Source organism: Hirundo rustica, chromosome 4, assembly GCF_015227805.2.
Source record: "Hirundo rustica isolate bHirRus1 chromosome 4, bHirRus1.pri.v3, whole genome shotgun sequence".
Classification (NCBI taxonomy): Eukaryota; Metazoa; Chordata; class Aves; order Passeriformes; family Hirundinidae; genus Hirundo; species Hirundo rustica.
In genome coordinates, this window is record NC_053453.1 from 59,393,330 (window position 1) to 59,419,612 (window position 26,283).

At 44.5% G+C, this 26,283-nt stretch overlaps 1 protein-coding gene across 23 annotated transcripts in view; it reads left to right on the forward strand.

Annotated features, from left to right (window-relative positions):
- The first annotated feature begins 1,433 nt into the window (after positions 1-1,433).
- The window catches only part of LOC120752454 (protein bicaudal D homolog 1), a 282,990-nt gene continuing 258,140 nt past the window's right edge, over positions 1,434-26,283 (forward strand). For 22 of the 23 annotated variants that reach the window (XR_009207804.1, XR_009207805.1, XR_009207803.1 and 19 more), the window contains exon 1: positions 1,434-1,659. Coding sequence is in view for 20 of the 23 variants with exons in the window: in XM_040063502.2 (XP_039919436.1) it covers positions 1,447-1,659 (213 nt within the window). In the remaining 3 variants the exon portion in view is untranslated. Of the gene's footprint in view, positions 1,660-2,401; positions 2,734-26,283 lie in introns of those variants that run through there. The other variant, XM_058420427.1, reaches the window with a different exon arrangement.

Sequence of the window (26,283 nt, forward strand, 5' to 3'; positions counted from 1 at the left end):
TTCCCACAGGTAACTTCTATTTAAAACAAACACCTCCATTTGGAAATTCTAACTCAACTGTCAACCTTTGAAGGAGTAAATTTAAAAATTAAAAAAAAAAAAAGCCCGTAAAACGTGAAAAACAAGTCCTGCTAGTACTTAAAGCAACACTTGACCAATACCAATTCAAGTCTATTTGCAGGCCATAGTTTGAAGAAACAGTAAATTGGAGTTAAAGACTCCGAGTACCAAAAAAAAAAAAAAACAAAAAAACCCCACACCAAAACCGGCTACGACATTGATCCAGGATGAACTCAGTCTTCCAGTTCAAATATGTAAAATGCGCCTAATCTGGTGTGTTAACTTTTTACTGGCAGGCTTTGTAAGAGATCAGTTACTGTCTGTCTGCACCACCCCAATTTTATGCTGGACAAGTAGCATCTGTCTTTCTGCAGCCAGCATAAAGCCAGCATAAAATTGACATAATCTATGCTTCAGGTCCTCCGGTTAATTTGACAGAGAAACAATGGTGCGACCGCATCCGAGCTGAATCGGTTTTGTCCTGCTGTCTAATCAGCGGCACTGAGACCTTGTGCTAAGGGTGATGAAGAGCAGCCCTAGCCCAGTGCCCCGACCCCGCTGCAGTTTCGCGTTCAGGTTGCCTTGCGCATACCCAGACGCACTCATTCACCGAGGACAGGGAAGAGAGCAGGTAACTGCTTTCCCAGTTTCCCGAAATAGCAGGGGAATACTCGCGGCCGCCCCCCCCCCCCCCGCTCCCGCAGTTTGTCGGGCTGCATCTCCCTTTCTACTTATACGCTGCGGCCATGGCTGCAGCACGCTGAGCACAACCGAGAGGCGCTGACACGGCGGCCGAGGGGCGGGAGGGGACCGGCAGGGAGGGAGGGGGCCCGGGCGGGAGCAGCCCCGCAGGCGCAGCGCCGACATCCCGGCGCGCCGGGCCCGTCTCCGCACCGCTCCGGCGGCACCGCCGGCCCCGAGGACGCTGTCATCTTAAAGAGCGCAGGGGAGGGACCGCGTGGAAAGGAGGCGGCGGTGCCGGCGCCGCGGGAGGAGGCGGGCGCCGGCAGCAGCATCACCGCGGGAGCCGCCGCGCGAAGGCGCGCTCCCGGCCGCCCCGCTCGCCGCCCCGGCCTCCGGCGCGCCGCCGCCTCCCCGGGCAGCGGGGCTCGCCCGCCCGCTCGCCAGCCCGGGCGCCCCCGCCGCCGGGGCCGCCGCAGGGCCGGGGGAGGCGAGCGCGGCCTCGCCGCGTCCCGGGCGGCCGGCGGGGGAGGAGGGGGGCCGCGGCCGCGGCGGGGCGGACCGCGCTCGGCGCCGGCCGCCGCGGGCGGCCCCGTCCCCGTCCCCAGCGCCGCCGCCGCCCCGGGCCGGCCGTGCCGGGGCCGCCCCTCGGCCGCGCCCGCCCCCCGGCTGCCTGCTCGGCGGCGCGGCGGTGCCGGCGGGGCTATGGCCGCGGAGGAGGTGCTGCAGGGCGCGGACCACTACAAGAGCGAGATCGAGCGGCTGACCCGGGAGCTCTCCGAGACGACCCACGAGAAGATCCAGGCGGCGGAGTATGGGCTGGTGGTGCTGGAGGAGAAGCTCACCCTCAAGCAGCAGTACGATGAGCTGGAGGCGGAGTATGACGGCCTCAAGCAGGAGCTGGAGCAGCTGAAGGAGGTGAGCCGGCCCGGGCTTTTGTCTCGCCCCGCCGCTGGGGGCTGCGGGCAGGTGCGGGGCGCCCCCCGCGCGTCCCCGCCCGGCCCCGCGCCAGCCCCTGCAGGTGCCGGAGCGGCGGTGCGGTGCGGTGCGGTGCGATGCGATGCGCGGGCCCCGGAGCGGCTGTCGGCTCCGGGGGTGGGACGAGGGGTTTCCCGGGGCCGAGGATCAGCCGGGACCGTGGAGCTTAAGGACGGATTACACGAGATCGCAACCCCCTTGCCCTGAGAAATTTCCCCGGGATCGCGCTCCGGCTCCTGCCGCCGGCAGCCTCGACCTGGGGGAACAGGCGTTTGCGGCAGTGGAGGGTCCCCCCCGATCCTGCCTGCACCGCATCGCCCAAGGCTTTTTTAGGAAGAGCAAAGGAAACAGTTGGATGAGAGCTGGGCCAACGCAGTGCATACGGAGTCGGGATCTCTGTAAACAGCTGTCTGCAGTGCGTGAGGAGAGAGACAATTCCTTTTGAAGTTATTTATAGACCCGCTTTATTCTGCCAGTGAGGGGAATCGCTGCCATTGGGAAGGGGTGGTGGGGGGGGGGGTATACAACAGTTTCGAGGTCACCCATCAGTGGAAATTAAACTTCTGCGTCATGCTGAAAGGGTGAAGTATTTGCTTGGAGGGGTGATTTGGGGTTATCTTTCCAATGTGTTTTTGTAACACTCAAAGTATGAAGTAGGTGGGTGTTACACCTTACCTTTCAGCTCTGCTAAACATGACTCCGAAAAATCATCACCCTCCCGGTGTTCATCCTTAAGGGAAGTAACTTGAGACTGATAACAGTTCACTTACCTGGGGGCTGTGGAAGGGACGTGTGTGCACAGGTATGCAGCACTCACAGCTCTGTGCTTCATGCTGTTCTTATACCAGCTCAGAATGCAACTGACCAGGTTTTGTAAACAGAGGGTAAAGCATCAAACAGATATTCTCCCAAATTTAGAATGTATCTTTTTGTTCTACAAAGAACCCCGAAACAAAACAAACCCTGCTATATGGAATGTGCACAAGTTCTGTTGGAATTAATGACATTTCTATTAGAAACCATGAACATACTCCATATGGAGGGAATCCACTTAAAAATCTTAGATTATTTATGTTTATGGCTTTTTTACAATACTAACTGATGCCCTTTTAGAAGTATTTTTAATAAAATAAAGGTTTCATTTTACTTGCAGGTAAATTGAGTTGTGCTACAGACTTGGTTCAGTGTCCAGAAGAGTTGAGAACATTATATTTTCAATATGAAGAATAAAGCAGTTTTTCAGAAAAACCTATTGATCTCCTTAAATTTGATCTCTGCCTCCCTGCCCCCCTGAGCCTGTGGAGTAGGCTCGGGAGTTTTGGAACCAGTAATCACGGCGTGAGGGATAGAGATACATAACATGCACTGGCATGAAGGCAGTGCTGTTTGAAATGACCTGGCAGTAACAGAGGAACAGGATTAAAAGGGGAAAATGCAATGCAGTTTCTAGGGGAAAAAAAAGAAGATGAAGGGGATAAGCAAAGCTACAACTTAGCTGTTATCCCACCATAGTCATGTACAAAAGAAGACTGATGAGAAGCCAGGATGACACATGGCCACAGATAGAAGAGATAGTGCAAGGAATTGAGTTGAAATTATGAAACTAGGGGGATTAGTTAATGCAGTTAATTGAAATGAAAGATGGGCACAAGCTCTCTTCCTGTTTACCTCCCCTTGAAGTCAGTGGGATTGCATGCTCTGCAGCCCAGAATATCTCCCGTGGGGCCATGCCTTCATGCTGTGCCAGCCACAGCATGGATGCTGAGGGGATATTCACAGAGGGAGGAACAGGAGAAATCCCATACCTTGCCTGATGCCAAGCAAGAGTGGAGCTTCTCCAGTTCCCAGTCCAGACCCAGGGCTCTCAATCCCGGAGCTCTCCTTAGCAGGAGGTAGGGCATTTCCATCCCGCGCCTAGGCTGCAAGCAATTTTTTTTCTTCTTTTAACCTTCATAGCAGAAACCACGCTGATTCTTACTGTGCATGCACCCTGCAAAGGAGAATTTTCTCTTAGCCCTTGCTGTTACTGTAATCTGTTTTCTACTTCTGTGTTAGCACCTCCATTATGACAGTTCCCTCAGCACAAGTCAGACCTGTAACAGTGAGACACAAGCAAATGGTGCCTCTGACAACACCAGTGAGGCAGAATTCAGGTTGTTCAGGCAAATTATCCTGTGGAGTGTAGATGGGGGCTGTAGGGTTCTGTCTGAAAACTCTTAAGGGGGCAGAGAAGTCCAAAGACACATTTTTGTTTCAGTAAAGCACCATCCAAAATGTGTGGAGGAGGGTTTTTGTGTCCTTACTCCAGCAGGCCCTTGCAAGAATGTTCTGCCCAGTGGGAGGGCATCAAATGCCAAGACTGACTGACTGAACTGACTGACTAACAGGGATCTGTGCTTCGCTCTTACTTCACTGCATTTGCATTCTCATTGGAGCCATATTGGGGCATAGAAATTAGACCTCAGGTTTGTGCTAGAATAAGCAGTTTGTCCATTCCCAAGGAATGGTAGGTGCAAGAGGGTGGCCACAGAATTATGTTAGGATAATTACCTCTTCTTCTGCAGACCTTCTCTGAACAGATTCAGTTACTGGGGCTGACATTTTTTGAGGCAAGCCTTAATTTTTAAGAGTTTTATTATTGATTTCTTGTGTTCTGTTGTTAGGACCTCATTGTACTTATTGCTCAGTTGAAGAGCTGCCTATCTTTAACTACTCAGCCATGGTTTGGCAGGCTGGGATCTGAAGTCTTCTCCCATCCTCCTTGGCAGTCCAAAACTCCAGTGGACTTCAGCAGTCCTTTTCCATATAAATGGCAATACATCAGCTATACAATAATTTCCATCATTGGGGAGTGAAATGGGAAACTAAGGCCATTATAGGATGTTGAAGTAAAAGCAAATTACAATATATTGCATTAAATATTAATACTTGTATACAGGATATATGCTATCCACCCTGCAATATGAATTGTTTTAGTAACCTCTGATATTTCTTCTGCTGTGTTCAGAGGTCTCTGCTTTAGTCCAAGATTTTGATGCTTTGGGCCGTGAGATAAATTTATGTTGCAAAACCACTATTATTATTTAAAACTTTATTAATTTTCATAGGGTTTGGGTTGTTTGGTATTTTTTCAGTCTGAAAATGATGTTTCTCCAATCAATTACATCTCAATCTAGTAGAATTTTGGATCTTTGGTGAAACACCATAGTTTTAGGGCTCCTGTTCAGAATATTGCTTTAGCTGACGTGCCTTTTAATTTTAATAAAAATTCAGAGACTAGGACTTGTTGCTATTAGCCATGGGATTGAAGGTAGTTTGTTTTCATTGTCTTGCCGAGTTGGGAATTTAATTATCATCATATTTTATGTAAAATATCTTACAGTGGTTTTATTATATCTGGTCTTATATGCTCACATTGCATTTGCTGTAAGAAGAATGTGTGGTTTTAGTTCTGTTTCTTTTAATGGAAGTGTAAATGGCTCCATATTGATCTCCTTGCCTGTTTGCAGTATCTGTCCATGCTTTGGCATGGAGGTCCCTTCCAACATCAGCCATTCCATGATTCTCTGATCAGACACTGGGCACTGGTGGTCCATATGGTTCTTAAGACAGGGAAGTATCAGTCACATCTGCTCATGATTAAATGGAGATGGAAGGATTTGGTGTCCAACTCTGCAAGAGTTAGGCGTGGGAAATCCTAGCAGAGATTTCTCTTTGGGAATCAAATCATGAACATGGCAGCTGTTCCTCTCCTTGACTGTCTTTCTGACTAATTTAGGCAATACCTCACTTGGTTTCTTGGCTTTTATGTATTTCATTCTGTGGAGACAGACTCATCTGCTGGATTGCACATGGCATTGGCTATGTGATTTCCAGGCAGTTCGGTGCTTGCTTTACTTAAAAGCAAGTTTTCCCTGGTAAATGATTGGAAACTAGGCTAATGGTGAGTAGCCCTGTCCTTGGCAGGTGTTTGTTTCCTTTACCTCACAGAAATGTTGTATCAATGATTATGAAGTGCTTACTCACTTTACTAATAGGTCTTCCAGAAGTAGTTCTTAGTCTGTGTCTGAAAGGGTTTTTTGAGGAGTAGAGGTGAAGGTGTCTCTGGCAGCTTCTTTTCTGTTCTGCTCTTTCTTGCACTGTTTCAGCACAGGTGACTCAATCTCCATCTCTCCTCTCTTGTGAAGTGACGCTGCCCCTCCAGCTCCTCCACTGTTCTCCAAAACCTCTTGCTCTCCTGCTACTTGAATCATCTCTGCCTCTTCCATCTTTGAAGTGTACATTTGGTGGGACTTCTCTGGATCCAAAAAGGCTGGAAGAGCGGGAGACTCCTCCCAAAAAGCATCCCAAATATAGCCCTCTTAAATGTAGATTCTTACACGCACCTGTCTACATCACAGGATGCTTAGGAAAGTGTGAAACAGCTCATAAATCCCACTGAGATGTTCTAAATTCTCCCCAAAGCTGAATGTGTTCCAAATAGGGAGCTTGGGATGCCATCTCAGTATATCTTTACACCTCCTTCCAGTGACAGCATCTGTGGGCTCGTGTCAGATGAGCCGAAACATTTTCGGCATCTCATCCTGATCTCACCACTTTGTCCTTGGCGCCTGCTCGTGTGTCACTCAGGAAGGCTGTGCTGCCCAGCCCAGCCCAGCTCAGAGATGAGGACATTCAGCTATTACAGCCTGGGTGGGCACTGACTGACCGGGAGTCAGGTCTGTGGCAAAGGATTTGGGAATCCTCCAGGACTGTAAGCTAAATGTTGGACAGCGGTGTGTCCTGAGAGTTCTAACGGCATCCTGGACCTTTAGGAGCAGAAGAAGAGCTGGTAAATTGAGAGACGTGATTATCGCTTTCAAACTGGCACTTGTTAAACCACATCTAGAAAACAGCATCCAGGCTGGGCTCCCTTAATATGAGAAGACATGGATAAACTGGACTGCATTCAGCAAAAGACCACCAAGATGGCCAAGAGCTGAGGCACTTGCCCTGTGAGGAGAGGCTGATGTGGGCTGACCTTGTTCAGCTTGGAAAAGAGAGGGCTGTGAGGGACCCAGCATCAGCCTGTCTGTACACACAAAGTGCATTGAGATGCCAGAGCCAGGCTTTTTGCAGAAGTGCCCTGTACCTCTAGTTGGAGGCCTGTCACTATTGGGTTCCCCAAGGTTAGTACTGGGTCCAGTATTGTTCTAACTTACTCATGACTTGGATAAAGGGGCAGATGCCTCCTCAGCAAGTTCCCTCCTGACAAAGCTGGGAGGAGAGGCTGATACCCCAGAGGGCTGTGAGTTCTTCAGAAGGACCTCAACAGAGATGGGAAAGATGGGCACAGAAGAACCTTTTTAAATTCAGAAAAGGCAAGTGAAGGATCCTATACCTGGGAAGGGATAACCCCATGGCTGGGTGCTGACCTGCTGGGAAGCAGCTTTGTAGAGAAGGACCTGGGGGTCCTGCTGGACCACAAGCTGTCCAGGTGCCAGAAAAGTGTCCTTGTGGCAAAAAAGGCCAAGTGGTGTCCTGGGGTGCATTAGGAGAAGCGTTGCCAGCAGGTCGAGAGAGGGGATCCTGCCCCTCTGCTCAGCCCTGGTGAGAAACAATCTGGGGTGCTGTGTCCAGTTCTGTGATCCTCAGGACGAGACAGACACGAAGCTCCTGGAGCAGATTCAGCAGAGGGTGACGAAGATGAAGGGACAGGAGCATCTCTTTTACAAGGCCAGGCTGAGGGAGCAGGGTCTGTTCAGCCTGGAGAAGAGACGAGTGAGTGGGGACCTTATCAATGTCAACAGCATCTAAAGGGAGGCTGTCAAGAGGATGGAGCAGGCGCTTCCTGGTGGTGCTGAGCTATAGGACAAGAGGCAGTGGGCAGAAATTGTTGCACAGCAAGTTCCACATTAACATGAGGGAGAACTTCTTTACTGTGCAGGTGACCAAGCACTGGAAGAGGTTGTCGAGAATGGTTGTGGAATCTCCTTCGCTGGAGGAAGGGAGGTTGGGCTAGCTGACCTCCAGCAGTCCCTTCCATCTGCAGCCATTCTGTGATTCTGTGAAGGTGGGAAGATGAGATAACTGACATAAATTGAAACTGCAGCTGTTCAGACTGAATTTGAGGTAGATCTGTTTCCCTGTGAGCACGGGCAGTCCCGCAGGTTGCCCAGAGGGGTTGTGCAGTTTTTTCCTTGGAACTTTCAAAGCCCCAACTGGACACAGCCCTCAGGAACCTGGTCTGAGTGCAGAGCTGGTCCTGCTGTGAGAGGAGGTTGCACTAGGGGAGAAAGGGGGCAGAGAGCCATGGCCCTGAGCAGTGCAAAGTCTCTTAAGGGTGCCCACTGTGCACAGTTAAATTCGAGTGGGGGGTTGCTGTGAGTTACCCTATCCACAGTAATGTCCTGCCTGGAAACCATGACTGTCAGCAGGCCTGCAGCCTCACTTCCTGCTTGAATTTCTTTTTCCCTCGCTTGTTATTAAGTCTGCAGTGACCTGGGGTTACTAAGGGCGGAGTTTGATGTGCTCATCTCTCAGCAAGACAATCCTGCATCTCCTCCTGCCATTCCTGCCCTGTTCTGGCTCTCAGCTGTGCAACTGTTCATACTGTCACAGCAGGGTAGGAGACTAACCTCGGTTAAAAATAACTGGGGAGGGGTTGTTACTGTCTGTAACCCAGATTGGTTTCATCATCTGATTCACAATACCTCCCAGTGAACTGTTTTACCTTTGCCTAAAAGTCGGCAGGAGGAGAGGGATGAATGCGGAGGGAAGAGGGGGACGGGATGAGCTGCCAACGCGGGTAGAGATGCTCATCAAATTACATCAGGATTGATTCCTCCAAGAGGAAATGAATCCTGTGCATTAGCCTACAGAAAACATAAGCAGCTGGATTCATGTTAGGGGAAATTAGGACTATTGTTGGATCTTAGGCAGCACGCAAAGAAAAATGCAGATGAACCTTTTGGGTATTTTTCCAGGGACCTGTGTTCCCAGTTGCTCTCAGTAATTGTGTTGTATCCTTAGCAGCCAGTACAGATGAACATGCAATTTTAGTCCTCCTATAACAGCCAGCCCTTTAGCAGGGATGGTCAGCTTTCAACAGTGGGGGCTCACATATTCACAAAATAAATCTAAACAGACTTCTGTTTGCTTTCTCCCAATAGGTAAATTATTTTATTCATTTTACTCTTTCATCAAATAAATCTCTTTCTAATCTGAGCGATTCTGATTGAATCAGTCAGTCATCCGGGTTGAACTCCTCAGAGATAAATGGAAGTTACAACTGGATTTTATGACATAGAAAAGTAAATTTTCCATAGATTTTCTAGGAATTATTGGATTAGTACCAAATCTAATATGACTGATGGAGGTGTTAATGGGTGAGACAGATGTTATTATTATGGGCTACTTCCTGTGTAAGGCTCACAAATGCAAAATTGGGGGTCACAGGAGAGATTTTAGTCTGAAGTCCACATCTGTTTGGAATTAGGCCTTTTTACAGTGGATTAGAAAAGAAATAATTTGCTACCATCTTTTCACCTTCCTTTAGGTGAAATACTTTTCCTTCCCTTCTGTGTTGCCTAGTGGATTTTCTTTCTCAGGATGTGTGCATGCAGTCTCTGTACACAGCAGCATTCAGGGCGAGCACCTGGCTTTAATGAAAGTGCAAGAGGGGCAAAACAGCGGTGGAGAAACAAGATTTGACATAAACCAGTAATTTGTGAGGATTCATCATGGTAAAATGCAGAGCATTCTCAAAGTCAGAGTGATTTTGCACCTGGGCAACTTTTATATACCTTACGCAATTGGCAGTTGGAGAAAAATACATGCAAGATCATGTGTTTTTCTGGCTGTCTTGAGGGCTTCTAGAAGAAGATCTTTCTTTGAGATTGAATGTGGTTTTTCTTTTCTCTTCAGTACCTCATCCTCATGTTTTTGCATCCGCGTATTCTCCATATGGACGATGAGAGTAAGATCTGCTTGCTCCTGCTTCCCTCATGTCTCTACTCCGTTGTAGGGCTTTGCCTCAGTTATAGATTTTCCTTCCCTCTTTGTCAAATACCTGAGGGGGTAGTATTTAATTCAGTACAATTCTGTACTGTAGTCTTTGTATTTTGGGGGAGGGTGGGTTGGTTTCTTTTGTGTGGTGGTTTTTTGTTTTTTTGAGGGGGGCAGGGATGATGTTAAATTATAGAGGCAGAGACTGAAAAGCATACATTCATTTCTGCTGAACTGTCTTACATTTGTTGTGTGATTTTCATAGCCCCCTTCTTTCCTCATTTCCTTGAGAAATCAAAAACACTCATTTTATGTGGGAGGAGAGAGAGTATTTTCCTAATTTAGAGGAATTGATACAGCGTGTAGAGACATGAATGTGCCCTTTGTCCCTTTATCACTTGCATCACTCACAGCAGATAATTATGAGGAGGAACCAGCAATTTTTTGTACTGTACTGTGAATGCAGTCTGTGAGTACAGACCTGCTACAGATGGAAGTAGCTGGGACTATTCAGAAGGTGAAAAATGTGCCTGAGCAAGGGCAGGTGGCTAAAGCTGAAGTAGGCAGGTAGAAATTAAGCTAGATTGTAGATTAGTGTTTTGTTGGGGTATCTATTTCCCTGCAGGGGGTAGCATTAAAAATAATTTTGAGCTTAAAATATTTGTGTTTCTAAATTTCTTTCACTATCAAAGTTTAATTAACTTGGTAGCTAAAAGACGGAAGCAGGCCATTGTCCTAAATCGGTGGTTTTGGGACAGACCTATGAGACATCAAAAGGCTTTCACTAAGACTGAAATATGTCCAATCCCATTTTTTTCATCTCTCTTGGGGTCCCTCCCTCTCTCTCTGCAGCCTCATTCTCATTCTTGTACAGTGTTTGTCTCCTATTCATGATGGTTTATGTACTTCTACATTTTTTTCAGTCTTTGCCTTATACCTTGCTTAGTGTTCATTTGCTGCTCTCCAAGATGTGGAACTGAATTTTTTATATTAAAGAGCCTTTTTGTCATTGTGTGAATGTAAGAAACCCGGCCATTTTTGGCAGACGAGACCGTCCATACTATGCTCAGATATTGTATGGACATGAGGGGTTCCTAGAAATACTTTGAAATGTTGTTTTAGCACGGACTGAAAATGAAACAACCAAGGATTTGTCCCTTCTGCTTTGTAGCAGCCTCACCATTAAAATCATCCTCGGAAAGATCACTTTTAGGGCAGCTTTAAAATCGGATTGGCTGTGTGGATGCACAGGAAGAAGGCAGCTTTCCATAAAGCTTTATGAAATGTCACCGAGACACACAAAGCAGCCACACGCAGACAAGAGGTTCTGCAGAGCAGAGGTTTCCCCGTCCAGCTCAAGAGCTGAGTCCAGGCGGAGAGAGAGAGCCTCTTTGTTTTATTTCTTACTTTTTATACATTTGTGGGTCTAGCAGAAGATTGGCTTTTAGAGTTTTCACCTCTCAAGCCAACTGGCTAGACCAGCCGTCAGTTACAATTGCTTTCAGGTTAGAAATATGCAAACAAGGGACAGAGAATGAAAAACAAAGGATTTGTTTATGTTACATCTGTGGGAAAAGTTAGAAAACTGCTCTTAATATTGTGCAGTAACTAGAAATCTGACTCCATTTATGAAAATTCAAAAAAGCTATAAAAAACTCAGAAAAAACAGGGTAACATGAAACTCAACCCCCTTAAAAAAAAAAAATAAAAACTATATATATAGAGTATGGTTTCTGGAATGATTTGGTTAAGCCCAGACAAGACAACTGATGCCCAGTTAGGTTAGATAATGCACTCAGACCTTTTGATCAGCGCTGGGAATGGGGCCCATGATCCACATGGTGCTGCTGCACCTTCTCCATCACCCTTGCTCCCCTGAATCCCACCTAAGTTACCTCTGCACTGTGTCCAACGCATCTGCACAGCGAGTAGTTCTCTAGCAGTGGTGGAGACAACGCTGTGCTTCGCCAAGAAGCATGAAAGACACCCTCAGTTACCAGAGTCAGTCACCTTTCACTTCAGTCAATCAGCTCTGGGGACATTCCAGCTAAATTATATAAACTTCATTTTCACTTCCTGCTGGTTTGGGGTTTGTTTTGGTTTTTTTTTTTTTTTTTTTTTGGTCCGTGTTTGTTTGTTTTTAATTCTTTGATCTCTCAGAGCTCCCAGGTGACACACAGGTAGCAGGGGCAGTGCCATGCGTTTGATTTGTACTCTGGGAAGTCTGTTAGCATCAAACAGGCTTTCCTTGGATGCCTTAGTCACTCTGGGTGGATTTAAATGTCAGTGTACTGAGAATGGACTGCAAAGTGCTGTTTGTCATCACTGGCTAATGACTAATTCCCACGGAGGGAAGCTGGAAGCTGCTAACAGCTGCAGTTTTGGATACTGAGGGGGAAACCCAGCTCCCAGTAGCTGTAAAGCTCAGATAGGAAGACAAAAGCAAGCTTTTAAGGGTAAAGATGGGAATTTGGGTCAGGCAAAGGGAACAGGTGGCTTGGTGAAATAATTAATTTATAAAAGCTTGGCTGTTGGCCAAACATGAACACAGCATGATTTGGATTTTGTCTTCTCAGGACTGGAGCGTTGTCTACTCACACCCAACAAGGCAAGGTGCAGGATGCCAGACTGCACTGAATCCTGGCCCTGCCCAGAAAGGTAGAACTCAGCCTTTTGGCATTTGAGTGTTGAGAGAACTGGAGCATTTGGTCCAGAGGCAGATGGAGACTTCACATTTGGGTTAAAGTGTCTGTGTAGTCATTGCCTCTGGTTCTCAATTTGATGGCTAAGCCAAGATACTTAACAACTGTATTGTCCAGCTTGAATCTGTGATTCTTTTTATTAAATATGTGCTCTCAGTAGCTTGTAGTTCCTATAATAAATAGTATTAATAAAGACAAGCTTGTGGGACTGTTTTTTTAGGTGAGTAGGAAGAGTTTTGCTCATACCCTGAATACCTCATAGAGCTTTTACAAATCATTAAAATTTGCATGGTTCTGGATAACTCCAGGTGACTGCACAGCAATGGCAAACATGCAGAGCTCACCTGAGTTTAGTTAAAGGGAACATTTACATTGTCCTTTCTTTGATAACTGCTTGTAACTCCCACCTACAAACAGTTCAGAAAGGTTGGATTTAAGCAGCCCATGTGAAGAATGCCATCTCTAACAATATGCCCTCTATTTGGGGTTGTGCCTGAGGGTCATTTATAGCAGGTATGACTCGAAGACCAATGCTGAAGTCCTGCCTCCATGGGTAAGTCAAAGATAAAAGGGGGCAATGATATATTGTTGAATCTCTGCCTACCATCGGCTGGCAAACAGCACTGCCATCAAGATGCAAGTGATAAGAAAGTGTTACAAGCTGAGAATTCAGATTTCTTCCTACGAAAGTAGGAAGAACTGGCATAATTATAATTATTGTGTCTCAAGCATGTGATCTTGTTCTTGCAGTTTAATGAGTTGTCATAACTCTGCTTTGAGTTTCTATGACTGCTCGTGTGCATGCACTTGACCAGCCCCAAATGTGTAAGAGCAAGGTGAAAAAAAAACCCCACAGAACACAGCAGAAATCTGAAGGAAAGAGTTTTCAGCTGACATGAATCTTCCATCTGCAGTAAGCTAAAAATGTGCACTAGATCAATTACTAATCCATAAAATCTCAGTCATAAATCTGGGTTCTTGGTGACAAATTTTAGGGTAAATTGTAAGGATATGGTACCAAGGATTCCTGTGAAATAAAATGTATGATATATAACATTAGAGAAGAGAAACAGAATTAAGATGGACTATAATTGTCTGTGTACACCAATAAGGGAGATGGAGTCTCGTGGCATTGTTAGGAGTACATTACTTTGGGTATTAGGTAATTCCATTTCTCGGGCATTAGGTAAGCTTTTCACTTCTCTGCCAGATAAGGGCTGATGGTTGCCATCTGATAATAACAAAACTTTCACTTAAGATGCTGTAAGCTCAGCTGTGTAAAAATAGTTGCAAATCTGGAACAACACAGTTGAGGGACAGCATTTTTTCAAATGTGCTGAATTTAATGTTATAGTGATGCTGTGGATTCTTAGATGCTTTCTATTCACAAAATAAAATCCATATTAAAGTAACAGAACTGAACTACCCAATTTAGATCAGATTTGGAAATTTGTCCCCAGAGTCTGTATTTCATTTGTTTTGGAAAACATTGGGTTTGCTTTATTAAGCAGGGTGAGCAACTTTGCATTGAAACCTATGTGACTTCTTTTTGCCCACATAATTTGAAATTACAGATCACATACCTGAGTGATTGTCGTGACACACACATAGGCTCCTGGCTTTAAATATTTTTGCTGTAGTTATTTAATACCGCATCATGGCTTGTAATTTAAAGTACTTTCTGTCTACTTGCTTGTGATATTTATTCAAGACCAGAAAATGCAGTGATACCTTGATTATAGCTTTAGCACTTGTGTTTGTAAAGTACTTTACTCACTGTTCCCTGTGCTGTTGTTAGAGACAGAGTCATGCCTGTGCTTTTGTGGTTCTTGAATTTGCTTTTGTAGCAGATTAGACTGATGGGAAGACACTTAAACCTAAAATGAGCCTTGTTTGGATATAAATAACCCTTTCCCTAGGTATAACAGGAAGAGTTGCAGGTGAAGAACATGGTGTGTTCACTTTTTATTCTATAAATGTCTCTCAGTTGTAGGATGCTTCTTGTAATGTGGCCCCTGGTTTCCTAACCAGCGAGGGCTTGAGTTAGGCACCCCCAGCTGATGCTGGGCTGGGTACTGAGAGCTGCTGCCTTGTTGCCACTACTTGAAGATGTGCTTGTTAAATATTCCAGTCTGAGTAAGCAGGTTTGGGAAAGGGGATCCTTAATTCTGCCCCAAAACCCTACCGTAGAGATTCTTCTCCTGCCATCAGTTATTTTTGTAGCAGGAAGAAATCCACTCCTTGAAAAGGCATCCAAAATCTGATAGGCAACACTTTTTAGGAGCCTGCAGTCCAATGGTTTGTGCTGTCTGTGGAGAAAGGAGTGGCAGCTCTGCAAGTGACAGTGTAATGAATAGTCAAGCACTTCCCAGAGCACTGGCACTGGATGGATGCAGGGAAGAGCCAGGGGGAGTGAGTCAGCATGACCTTGGCTGCTGCCAGAGGGGTGAGTATCACATCCAGCCCTCCAGGGGCTCTGACACTGGTTGGGGTCTTCAGTGGAAAGAGACTCTGGTGAAATAAAATCCGCTGGAATAATTAACCACTGCTTGGGTGTGTGTCTGAAAGGTGTCACTTGCGTACAGAATGGTGAAAACATCAGCTCAGGCCAGTTGTAGTTATTAAAAGGTAGTTTTGTTAGTAAGCAGCTCTGGTTCTTGGTGACCCTGTGACAGAACAGACTGCGCTCCGGGAAAGCGGAGCCAGCCTGAAAATCCAGAATGCTGCTCGTGTGAGCTGCAGTTTGGCGCACTGAGTCTCAGCAGGATGGGATAAATTGTTATTTATTGCGTGACAGTAACACCTGGGGATTCTGTGATGCCTGGCACAATGAGTTGCAGGCGTATAAATAGAAGATTAGAGGTTTTACTGTGGAAATAGGACTCTGTAAGGATTTGGTATTAAGGAATAATAAGGGGAATTTACAGATAAGTAATAGAGGGCCAGAAGCTGTGGCAGGATAGGTTGTTCAGCCATAATTTCAAAGGAAATCTGTGACTAAATCACAAGGAAGACACGGATTTTTCTCAGATTTAGTCCAGTCATTTATGTTCCAAATCCTTCCGTTTAAAAAAGCCGGTCAGCCAGAAAGCCAAAGCAATCAACTGCCCTGTGCTCACTGACCGGGGTGTGCACTGGCAGTGTCTCCCACTGGTGCCAGGGTGACCAGTAAGGCCATTTAGGAATGGTGGTGTGGTAGTTTTGCTGCTTTATCACAATCAAAACTAAAGGAAAAACGAGGATGAAAAACTCAGATAAAACCCTCAGGTTTCTCAGTTCATTATTTGGCAGTGTTTCAGTGGCAAAGCCCTTGTCCTTAGAGATCATCAGCACCTCATCAGAGCACCCTGTCCCCTCTGGGCTGTACCGTCCCTTTGTGGTCCCCCTCCCACATACTCTGCTGATGCAGAGCAGGTAGAAAGTCACTGGGATCCTGGAATACATCCCCGTCTCTCACCTCGAGCTGCCCTTTCTGCTTTGCTCTTTCCTCCTTTGGAAGCTGTCTGCTCCTGACTGCCGTCCCAGAGTTTGTTACAGTCTTCCTACTCCTTCACTTATCTCTTCCTGAACCGCAGCTCTCCTCTGCTGGGACAGAGATTTTCACATCAGCATTTACTAATCCCTGCAGCTGGTTGAAATGCTTAAATTTTCCTTTGCTCTTTCCATACACCTAGAGTGGTTCATTGCTGGTGGGAAAAACCAAATTCCAGCCACCTCTCCCTGCAAGGAATGCATCTTGCCTCTCCTTGCCTGCTGTCTGTGGGTAGCCTCCCCCCACGAAGTACCCCTCGTTCCTGTTGCTGCATGGAGTTAGTGTAGTGAGATCCAGCATGTGGGATGACCTTTACAATGGGAATACTGGGAAATCTTCATTTGAATCTCTGAGGTGTGGCTTTTGCAGTTCTTTGGGAATTCAGGCCAGCTAAAATCTCATGGGGTGTGTTGGGCACTAGCTGAGGCTTCTTGCAGAGCTGGCAGTGGTTAACGTGGAGCTTGGAGCAGGAGTTTGTAGAGGGCGAGGTCCCTGGGGCAAGGCCTGCCCTTTCCCTCCTGTTTGTACTGAATGAACACAGTGAGCCTCTATTCTTGGCTGGGACAATTAGGTTTTATGGCAATATCAGTAATTAATAATAAAATGAGGCCTCTTCTGTGGATGGGCTGTTAGAAATAATTTCCTTCTGCCAGTTGCTTCTCTAGAATGTGGTTTTGAACTTTGAGATGCTGAAAGAGATAATCGAAACACAAGCAGCTGTCACAAACCTTTAGCTCTGTTTGCGTAGGCAGCGGTGGAAAATCACGAAACTAAATTGCGGGATGGTTCACTGGTTTGTGCATCTTTTGTTGTAACATCAAGCTCTTACGCAATGGACCCCTGTTTGCTTAAAGACTCTTCTCACTAAAAGCGGTGTTCGACTGTCCAGATTTTTAATAAGGTGAAAAGAAGCAAAGCAAACTACTGGTCACTCTGCACCCAATCCATGTATGCTCACAGAATCAGCTGTGCTCTGCTGGATGGGGCTGATCCAGCTGCTGCAGCTGCAAGGCTCTTGTTTCCAGATGTGGTGTACGGCGTGATGGTGGATCTGAACCCTGCCTTCACCCACGGGCCATCTGGGGCCAAAAGGTGGGGTGAAGCATTTGGTGGCTTTGTCACATCTGGTCCTCCAGCAGCTGTTCCTCATCCCCTTGGCAGCAGGGGTGGCATGTGGCCATGGAGATGGGCTTCGGAACAGTGGGAGCACAGTGCAAGAACAGTGTGAGACGGATCCTCCTGCCACATGGCTCATCGAGCTCTGGAGGCTCCTCCTGCCCATCTCCTTTCCCAAACGTCAAGGAAGCTGAACTGTAGAGGCCTTCAGAAACTTCTTCCACAACTTTCTTTCTATCCTTTGCCAGACCTCTGCCAACAAAGATGGCAATGACTCTGAAATTTAAATTTAGGTATCCAAGGGTATGTTATTCCTCCAAATTTTTTAGTATGACTAAAAAGAACCTTCTTCCTTCAATGAGCACAAACCTGACATTTTCAGGAAGCTGACAGCTGGTGCCATGATGCTGAAGATGACTGAGAATAATGTCAGTTGGGATTCAGGGGTTTAGAGTACTTGGCTCCCACTAAGCAATGCAAGAATGCAAGTATCCTTGGTAGGTTGTATTTAACGAGGAGGATATTTGTCCCTGAATTGTTTTTTTTTTAAATTCATGTTCTATTTCTACTCCATAGTAACCATAGTAATTACACTAGAATTTTGCATTTTAACATATTCATGCCCAGAATCTTTTCTGATGGTCAGTTTATTTTTATAAAGAACATGTCGTGGCCTGCAGCCAAAAGCACTGGTGCTAATATAGAATGTGATTTTTATCTGTTCTCACTAGGTATGCAGAGCCAGTTACAGTGAATATTTTTTCAGGTTGTTTTTTTCAATAAAAATTGAAAAAAAAGAACCTTCTTCCTTCAATGAGCACAAACCTGACATTTTCAGGAAGCTGACAGCTGGTGCCATGATGCTGAAGATGACTGACTGAGAATCTCACAATGTCAGTCGTGGTTCAGGGGTGCAATGGACCCCTGCTTGATTAAAGACTCTTCTCCATGAAAAACTCCATGACAGCACTGTGAATTGTGATCTGAATTCTCTGCTGCCGCACCTCTCCTGAAATCAACAGAATTATGCTGGTGAAGAGCTTGCCTCTTCATAGTGTCAAGTCACACAACTCTGACAGTGACTTCTTTATGGCATTCCCAGAATTATGAGGTGTTTTGATGGGAGCTGACTGGAAGCAGTGGTGACTCAGTGCCCAGTGCTCTGCCTTCTGAGTCAAAAATGACCTGGTGTCCTGGCGGTGCAGCTTGGAGTTTGGTTTTCTTGTTGTTTTTATGAGATGTTAACCCCTCTGATTAAATGAAATTATTGCATATTACTTTTTGAAAAGGAAAATCAATATTCTTGCTGCTTGCTTTTTTTTTTTTTTTTTTTTTTTTTTTTTTTTTTTTTTTTTTTTTGGGGGGCGGGGGTGGAATTTAATATGAAGATACCTACAATGTTGGCTGCCTGTTTTTACAGAGTTGGTAGGAGAGATTAAACACCTTTGCAATCTATATCCTTCAGTCAAGTTTGGTCATAATTTGCCATCAAGATGTTTCGAGTTACTCCATAGGAAACAGGGTAAGAATTGCTCCTTGTTTGCCCTGGATAGTTATGCCTAAATTTGTGTTTCTGAACTTGGCGGCTCACCTTCCATGCTGAAATGCAGATGACCTCCAGAAGTCCTTTCCTCTTCAACTATGGTGTGAGTCTGAATCTAAGTAAAGGAGCTCTTAGAAGTGTCTTCAAAACTCACTGTTTACTTGTGAAAACCGTGGAGGATCTTTGATTCTCCTTTTGAATTCCCTCATCCCATCCAAAAAGGTGAAATAAAGGAATATAGAACAAGAGGTCAGGTTTGTAAAAGGAGCATCTCACCAGACAAGGCTGCACACTGGATTGTCCCCAGCAGAATTAACTTTTAATACCTGTGGAAGACCTCCTGAACTAGCTGGAACTGGGATACTGGTGTTAGGTGAACACATTAAATTAATTGGTTTTGTTTTTATGAACTCACTGCTAAAGGTTTATTTAACTGCATCTTTGATGGAGGGTGCTGGGCATGTTACTTTTCCTCGTTATGCAGTAATAAGTGTAATCTAAATATGAAACTTGTACATCTGCAGGCTTCTTATCCTGCAGGAACAAACAGCATTTAGAGGGCAGATAGATGCTCATGGACCAAGAGGATCCCTAAAATGTGCATCCTTCCCCCTGAGATGCACAGGGCTGGGTCTGCCATGGCTGTAATTCGGGTGGTTCTCTGTGGGCTGTAACCACAGCCACCAAGAGAGAAAATGGACAATGTTGGTTCTCCTTCCCTCAGTAAACAACAGTAAATAAACAGCAACTCCCCTATTCTCTCTGTCTCTATGCACACTGATTTATGGAAGTGTATAAGCGTCAGCAGGAACTGAAATGAGATGGCGTCTCAAACAAATGCAAAAATTTTAGTTTGCAGCAATCACCGTTGTATTTGTGGTCACAATAACTTTGGCCGTAATTTACAGGTTAGGCTTGCATCTGTCACTGACTGAAATGAAACAGTTTCTAAATTAAGCTGAAAGCAGTTTAAAATACATTATGTTATTGCCTTTCAATTCCAATGGAAACCTTTTTTATTTCCCAGGCTGTATCAATTTTGGGTACATATCTATGGCATCCAGACTCGGTGGGTTTCTACCTTCTTTGTAATAGCAGTACAGAGTAGTTTGAAAAAATATGGGGTGGGGAAAAGGTTGCAGTAGGTATTAATTTCAAATTAAAACAGTGTTTGTATCTTCTGCAACAGTGTTTGTTTGTTTGTTTGTTTTGTTTCAGCCGTAATAATGTAACACAGTTCCAAAATATTTCTTCTGTCTTTAAATACTTTTAGACAGTTGTGAATGAAAGTGAATTTCATTGCAAGACTATTTTCTGGGCTAGTCTTCATAAGATGTGCAGATAGTCATGCTCTGTAATGGATGCAACAAAGGACAAGAAAGCAGCAGAAAAACAGCTGTAATTTACAGCTGGTAAATTGTGCTGCCTCTGTCAGCATCAAAAAAAGCTGGTTTGTTTCATATCTGCTAAAGGTCTCCTCCAGAATAATCTAATCAGTTACAGGCTTTATAATATTGACATTTTAGTGAAGCATTGCTCTGCAAACATCGCGTTTCTGCGTAGCTCTGCATACCTGCAGTAATTACCACGGCTTAAAGGAGTCTGCTTCATCATTTATGAATGACACAGACGTTCCCACAAGTCCTGAGTGGTAACAGCTTTGATTAGAGCTATACACAGGCATGAAAAAGCTCATTTTGAATTCACAGGGGTTCAGTACTGAGCAAGGTGACAGTTTCAGTGCCAAGCATTCCATGAGATGGGAAAATTTGTGTGCACAGGTACCTGAAATCTGCTGGTGGCTTCTGCTGCATTGCTGCGTGCTTTACTGGGGGTGAAGCCATTCTGTGCTGTTAGGGCTGGGTCCCCCATCTTCTGCATGCAGGAATAACTAAGGAGATGTTGATTTTTGACAGCATTTTTTCCAGGGAGAGCATCTCAGGATAAGAAGCTGGTTTGGAGTGTTTGAAGAAAACCAGGCTGACCCAGTTTTTCTGCACATTTGGCGTTTACAGGAATAAATTTACAGCAATTCAAAGAGACCAGGTAGTCTCACTCTCCCTGAAGTCCCATCATGAGAGCACAGGAATAATTAACCTTGTAGTCAAACACATTATTCCTGCTGTTGTCTTACCAAAATAAGGAATTACTGCCTATACCTATGGAGGTCTTCCTCATTGCCCACTGCTGATTGTTCTTTAATGCAGCTCTGGAAAAATAATGTGAAAAGGAAAGTCTCCAGTCTTTCACTAAAAATTTTCGGTAATACTGTGTGGAAAAGAGATATGGGGTTTTGGAAAAGAGTTTGGGGTTTTTTTGTTTGTTTGTTTGTTTGGGGTTTTTTTGTGTGGTTTTTTGTTTTTTTTTGGTTTTTTATTTTTTTTTTTTGTGCATGGCTTAGCAACAGGATCAGCTGTGAAATAAAATAGGCTATAAAGGAGAAGTGAAAGGAGGTAGGTCTCGAGGGGCAGAGATGTCCTGTGGTTACAACAGAGAAGTCATGGGGATTCTGATTAAAAAGCTGCAGACTGATCCTAAGTAATATTCAAGGAACTATTTCTCTGCCTTGGTTTTCACACCAGAGCTGGTAACTACTGCTTTGATCTGTATGTTTTCAGTGCCATGCAAAGTACAGAGCAGCTGGGTTTGAAAGCTTCAGGCAGTCTGTCTGCTTCAGCTGTGTGTCCCTGAAGGCTGGGCCAGCTCGATAAGGGCCAGCTGACAGCACCGGAGCTGTGATTAAGCTTTGGCTCAGGGTCTGCTGTGCTTATTCTGAAGAATATTACATCATATTTTTGATGCTTCAGGAGGTTGAAAGAAATAAATAAACATCCCTGCCGTGTTTGCAGTAAAGAGATGAGATAGACCATCTCCCCAGCTGCCTGCTCTGCTCCTCTGCTTGACCCCAGCCTCCCCGTGCCAAAGGGCTGCTGCCATGGCAGGGAGCAGCACTCCTGGGCACCGGCTCCTGCTGCAGGTGAAAATGGGTTCACACTAAGCAAGGGGCTGTAAGTCGTGCTCTCCTAAGGGGGGAGGTTCTTGGGGCTGTCAGCTGTTTGGTGCTGGGCTCTTGGGCCTTTTGAGGAGGTTGTGTTGGTGAGCTGTGTCCTGTAGAGCCCCGTTTCCCTGTCAGAGAAGAAGGGGGAGCACCAGACAGTGGAGAGGCGTTGTCCTGGCCTTTGCTTGCAGCGGGGTGAGTGCCAGGGCAGCGGGGCTGAGCTGTGCTGGGGTAGCTGGGGAGTCTCTCTAGCTCTGTGAGTCCTGCTCACTTTGGGAGGAAATTCTGTGTTTTTAGCAGTGTGTGCTTACCTGGCTTTGCATTGTTTCCGTGTGGTCAGGATTGCCATGCTGCCTAGTTGTGCACGGCCTTTCTCTTTGCTGTGCTACGTGTCTGTCCTGACCGGGTGAAGCGCGCTGCTTCTGCTGCTGCCTCCTGAAAGACATCAGAATGTTCTCACCCTGGTGGGGTAAGTAAGGTCTGAAATAATGCTGTCTCTTCTGTTCCACAGCTTTAGTCGCTCAGCAGTGGGACTGCAGCTTGGGGGTGGTGACTGAGCTTCTGGAATCCTTTTTTTCTGAGGCTGTGTGGGAAGGGGTGAACTCTGTGACTTTCTTATCTGGTGGCAACTGGTTGGGAATGGTATTTAGAGAAGTCTTTTTTTTTTCTTGTTAACTCTCCCAATAAAATTCTAAGCATAGATGCCTAAAATGTCAAAGTTTTTATCTTCTCTGAGTGAAAGAGAGGCAACAGTGGAAGAGAAGACTTGGTAATTTCAGCACAAAACTATGCTTTTGTATTGGCTGCAGTCTCAGTTGATCCCCTGGGCTAACCAAGTGTCAGATATGTGATAAAAATTGAAACAGAGACTGACTTTTCTGCTTGTTAGCTGACAATTTAGTGATGTTTCTGTGTCAGGCAATACATGGATTTGAGTACTGACAGCCTGCTCTACAGGAGTGAGTGTACGAAACTAAATATTTTGAGGGTGTTTCCTGTCCTGACTGCATTCTCCTGCCTTAACCTGATAAATGAGGTTTCTGTGTTCTGTCAGGTGCTGGATGGGTTGGTCAAAGGACTCGAGTTGATGTTAAAGGCTTTGTGCTGTGGGCGTCCCCTTGCCTGAAGAAGTTGCTGGATGCAGCTCTCAGTTCATCATGGATGGTCTTCAGAGAGATTTTAATTGTTACTTTAGGGTGCAAAATTTGTTACAGACATAAAGTAGCCTGGTTTTTAGGCCTCAGCCTTTTATGTTCTGTTCCATTTGTTTCTGCCGACGTGTATTTATTAAATATGTAAGGTTTGCCTTAAGGATAGCACAGGCTGTTAAACTTAGGATGTTTTCTGTGGAATAAAACAGGGTTGAATGCTTACAAATATTTAGGGTTATTGTCCAGCAGCAAATCTCTGTGCTAGTGGCTCTGATTAAATGGAAGTTGTGCTGAAAAAAATGATTTTCTGCAGTTGTATTAACACATATTTTTTATTAAAAAAAATATTGGTGAGATAAGGCATTCCTAGTAGAAAGCATACTGGCAGGCTATGGTTTTGTTTTATTTTCCATTAATTAGACTTGTACTTTAGAAGAGTCTATAGGGAAGTCTTGTCCTTACTACTTGCCTGGATGGATCAAACTGCTAATAGAAACCTGAAATCCAATTGCTATTACAAATTGTTGTTTAGGTTTAAATGTCAAGGTACACTGTGGAAGCCACTAATACTTGAGGTATGAATTAAATGTAAATTCATACTGGTTTAATTTCTATTGTAGCAGGTTTTTCTAAATGCCAGCTAGCAGGCATTCTAATCTCATATTTCTAATCTCTGGCTTGACAGTATTTCATGTTGTTTACTGCATTGTCTGAATTTTTTGCTGCCTCTCAAAAGAGGAGAGTTTGTGTGCTTAGTGTCAGCTTATCATCTTGTCATTCTTCTCGAGCTAGAAATGTCTTTTCAAGGACTCTAAGAAATGTTTGGATTTTTGTGGGTGTGAGATAGTCTGGGGTTTTTTCCCCTCCTTTTTTTTTCTTAATTTTAGCTGTATCCCAAAGCTCAGGGACTGGAATTAAAGAGCCTTCTCTGCATGGGTGCAGAAATGTGCTTTCAAAACCAGGGGACTGTTAACAGAACTGGACTTAATGGAAAACTGTAATTTTCATGTTTCAAACGCCTTCCTCTGACCAAAGAGAGACCTCTAGCATGCTCTTTTTAAAGGACAGATACAGGGTATCAAAAGTTTGAAAATGATCTCTAAGGATCATATAAAACATGCTTCTTGCTTAGTTTTGAATTACAGATGATGGCTGATGCATGTGTATTCTCTGTCCTTTCTTCCTGCTGTGCCACTTTAGTCTCTCTAATTTCTTGTTCTTCAGTGGCTTTAGCCTCTTTTTCCAATTACTAGGGTTTTCTCTCTCAAGTGTCTGGAGTAAATGTCTGGAAAACTGCATCATGCACAGCTGTTTAGATTTTCCAAAATATTTCTTTGGCTTGTATTCAGAGACTGCTTAAGTGGCAAATAAATTAATGGGATTGCTTTGGAAGAGGAATTTCACTTGCTAATTTTACATATGTAAAGGAGTATTTACATTTTTGTGTTTGTCTATATGAGCTCTTATTGAAATGAGTAACCAATTCATGCTTTTATATATTTTAATAGTGTTACATCCCGTCATGAAAGCTTCTGTTCATCTTGCTCACCTTCTTCCAGCCAAATGTTAAGTTTCTTCTTTCCTTTTCCTTTTTATTAGATGTTGTGGTCATGTCACCCAGCTATCAGCTTTCATCTCCAAAACAGAGTGAGCTCCTTACCCTCAATGCTGAGTTTTCAAATAACCTTGAGACAGAATTGTAATTCTCTGCATCATCTCCTGATTTTTGGTGTCCTTTCTAAGTGAGTTATTGGAACTCTTGGTTAATCCTACATCTGTGCAGCTAATACCTTACGTGGGGAGAAAAACTGCATTCTTGCTTCCTAATTCTTTTCTATACATCTGAGGATTATGATTACACTTTCCTGACAAAGGATCATATAGAGACTTGTGCTGACTTGCTCATCCTCTACTATGTCTCATTTCTCTTCAGAGCTTTTGTAGCTGCTGACATTATTCATAAAATTACTGAACGCTGCCAGAGCTGTGCTTTGTTAATTAGAAACAGTCTCTGCAGCCTGTAGTCTTCAATAGGAAATGGTGGTGAAAGTTGAATGAAAAAAGCATGTTTGACCCTGTGTTTCTTCTCTTGTATCTCATCTGCCTGCAGTTATGCAATTTTCCCTGCATAGTACTGTAAAATTGAGGGAAAAAATGAAGATTTCTGATAGCTAATTTCCAAGATTTTTATCTTGTTCTTCAAAAGAATGAATTATGATGACAATAAAAGCTTCATATTTTTGTGATATAATGGTATGAATCTTGTAGTAAAATCTTTGAAAGAGCAGCATGAAAAATACTGATTCATATCTTCATTCTTCCTCATTTTATAGCTGCAGATAATGAATTTTAGATTGCTTGTTTTTTTTTTTTACAGTATTGTAAAAAGGTTGTATGTTGTAGAGAATTCCCAGGTTGCAAAATGTCTTTTTAAAGGTACACAATGAATTTAAAAAAAACCAAACCAAGCCTGTGACCCCCTGAAGATAGTGGTGTATTTATCTACACCATTGTGTCACTGACAGTGTATCACACTAAGGTAATTAACTAAGCTAAGAGAGGGAACAGGTTTTTTGGTGCTAATGTCCTCCTTAAGGAAATACCCTTGACGATGGGGGTGGTGGTGTGTCTCTAAATCAGTGTGCTCATATAATGTGTTTGAATGTCCATCTAACATAATGTTATCTGGGGCTGTTTGGACAGAAGATTTCCATTTGGGGAATGCTAAAGCTTAAATCAGAACGAATCTGAGCTTTCTGAGCAGTTAAGTTTATTTAGCAGAGAGAGAAAATGTCAAATGAGCCAATGCCTTCCTGTTTTTGTCACTCCCAGGTGATCTGAAAGGTCTGGAGTCCTATACTTCAAAATTAAGTGAAGTGCCAGTGCTATCCTCTTTTGTTTTCTCATTCTCTTATTTGTTTGTTGTTTTGTATTGTTTTTGTGGTTTTTTTGGGAATGGGAGTTGTCTCTTACTGAGGAGGAGAAGAGATGGGCTGAGGGTTGAAAGAAGTTCTGGCAGCTCTTTAATGAGCAACTTTGTGAACAGCAGATGTCTCAGTGCTCTAGATGCAAAAATAATTTTTCTTTGTCAAGACATTGGCACCATGTCTGTTTCAAATCAAACTTGCCAAGTTAAAAATTACTGTAATTGAATCACTTTTTCTCAAGCAGCCATCTTCTGGTTTTCTGAGAAGAAATGAACGACTTGTATTTGCACTGAATTCCTTCAGCATTATAACTTTTCAATTTCCTCCAAATTTACCCCCAGCTAGCTTGGGTACTTCAAATTAATGGTGCTTGTAACTCAGGTGATAGTCAGGATGCTACCAGAGTGTGAGCAGCACCTCACTGATCTAAACCCTGTGCAGGCACAGGACTAGGAGATAATTCATGTCCTTGAAATCACTGAATGGTTTGTGCTGGGACTTTAAAGATCCCCTCAGTTCCAACTCCCACTGGATCAGGTTGTTTAAAGTCCTTTGCAACCTGCCTTTGTTTGCTTCTGGGCAACCTGTGCCAGGCCCTCACCACCCTCA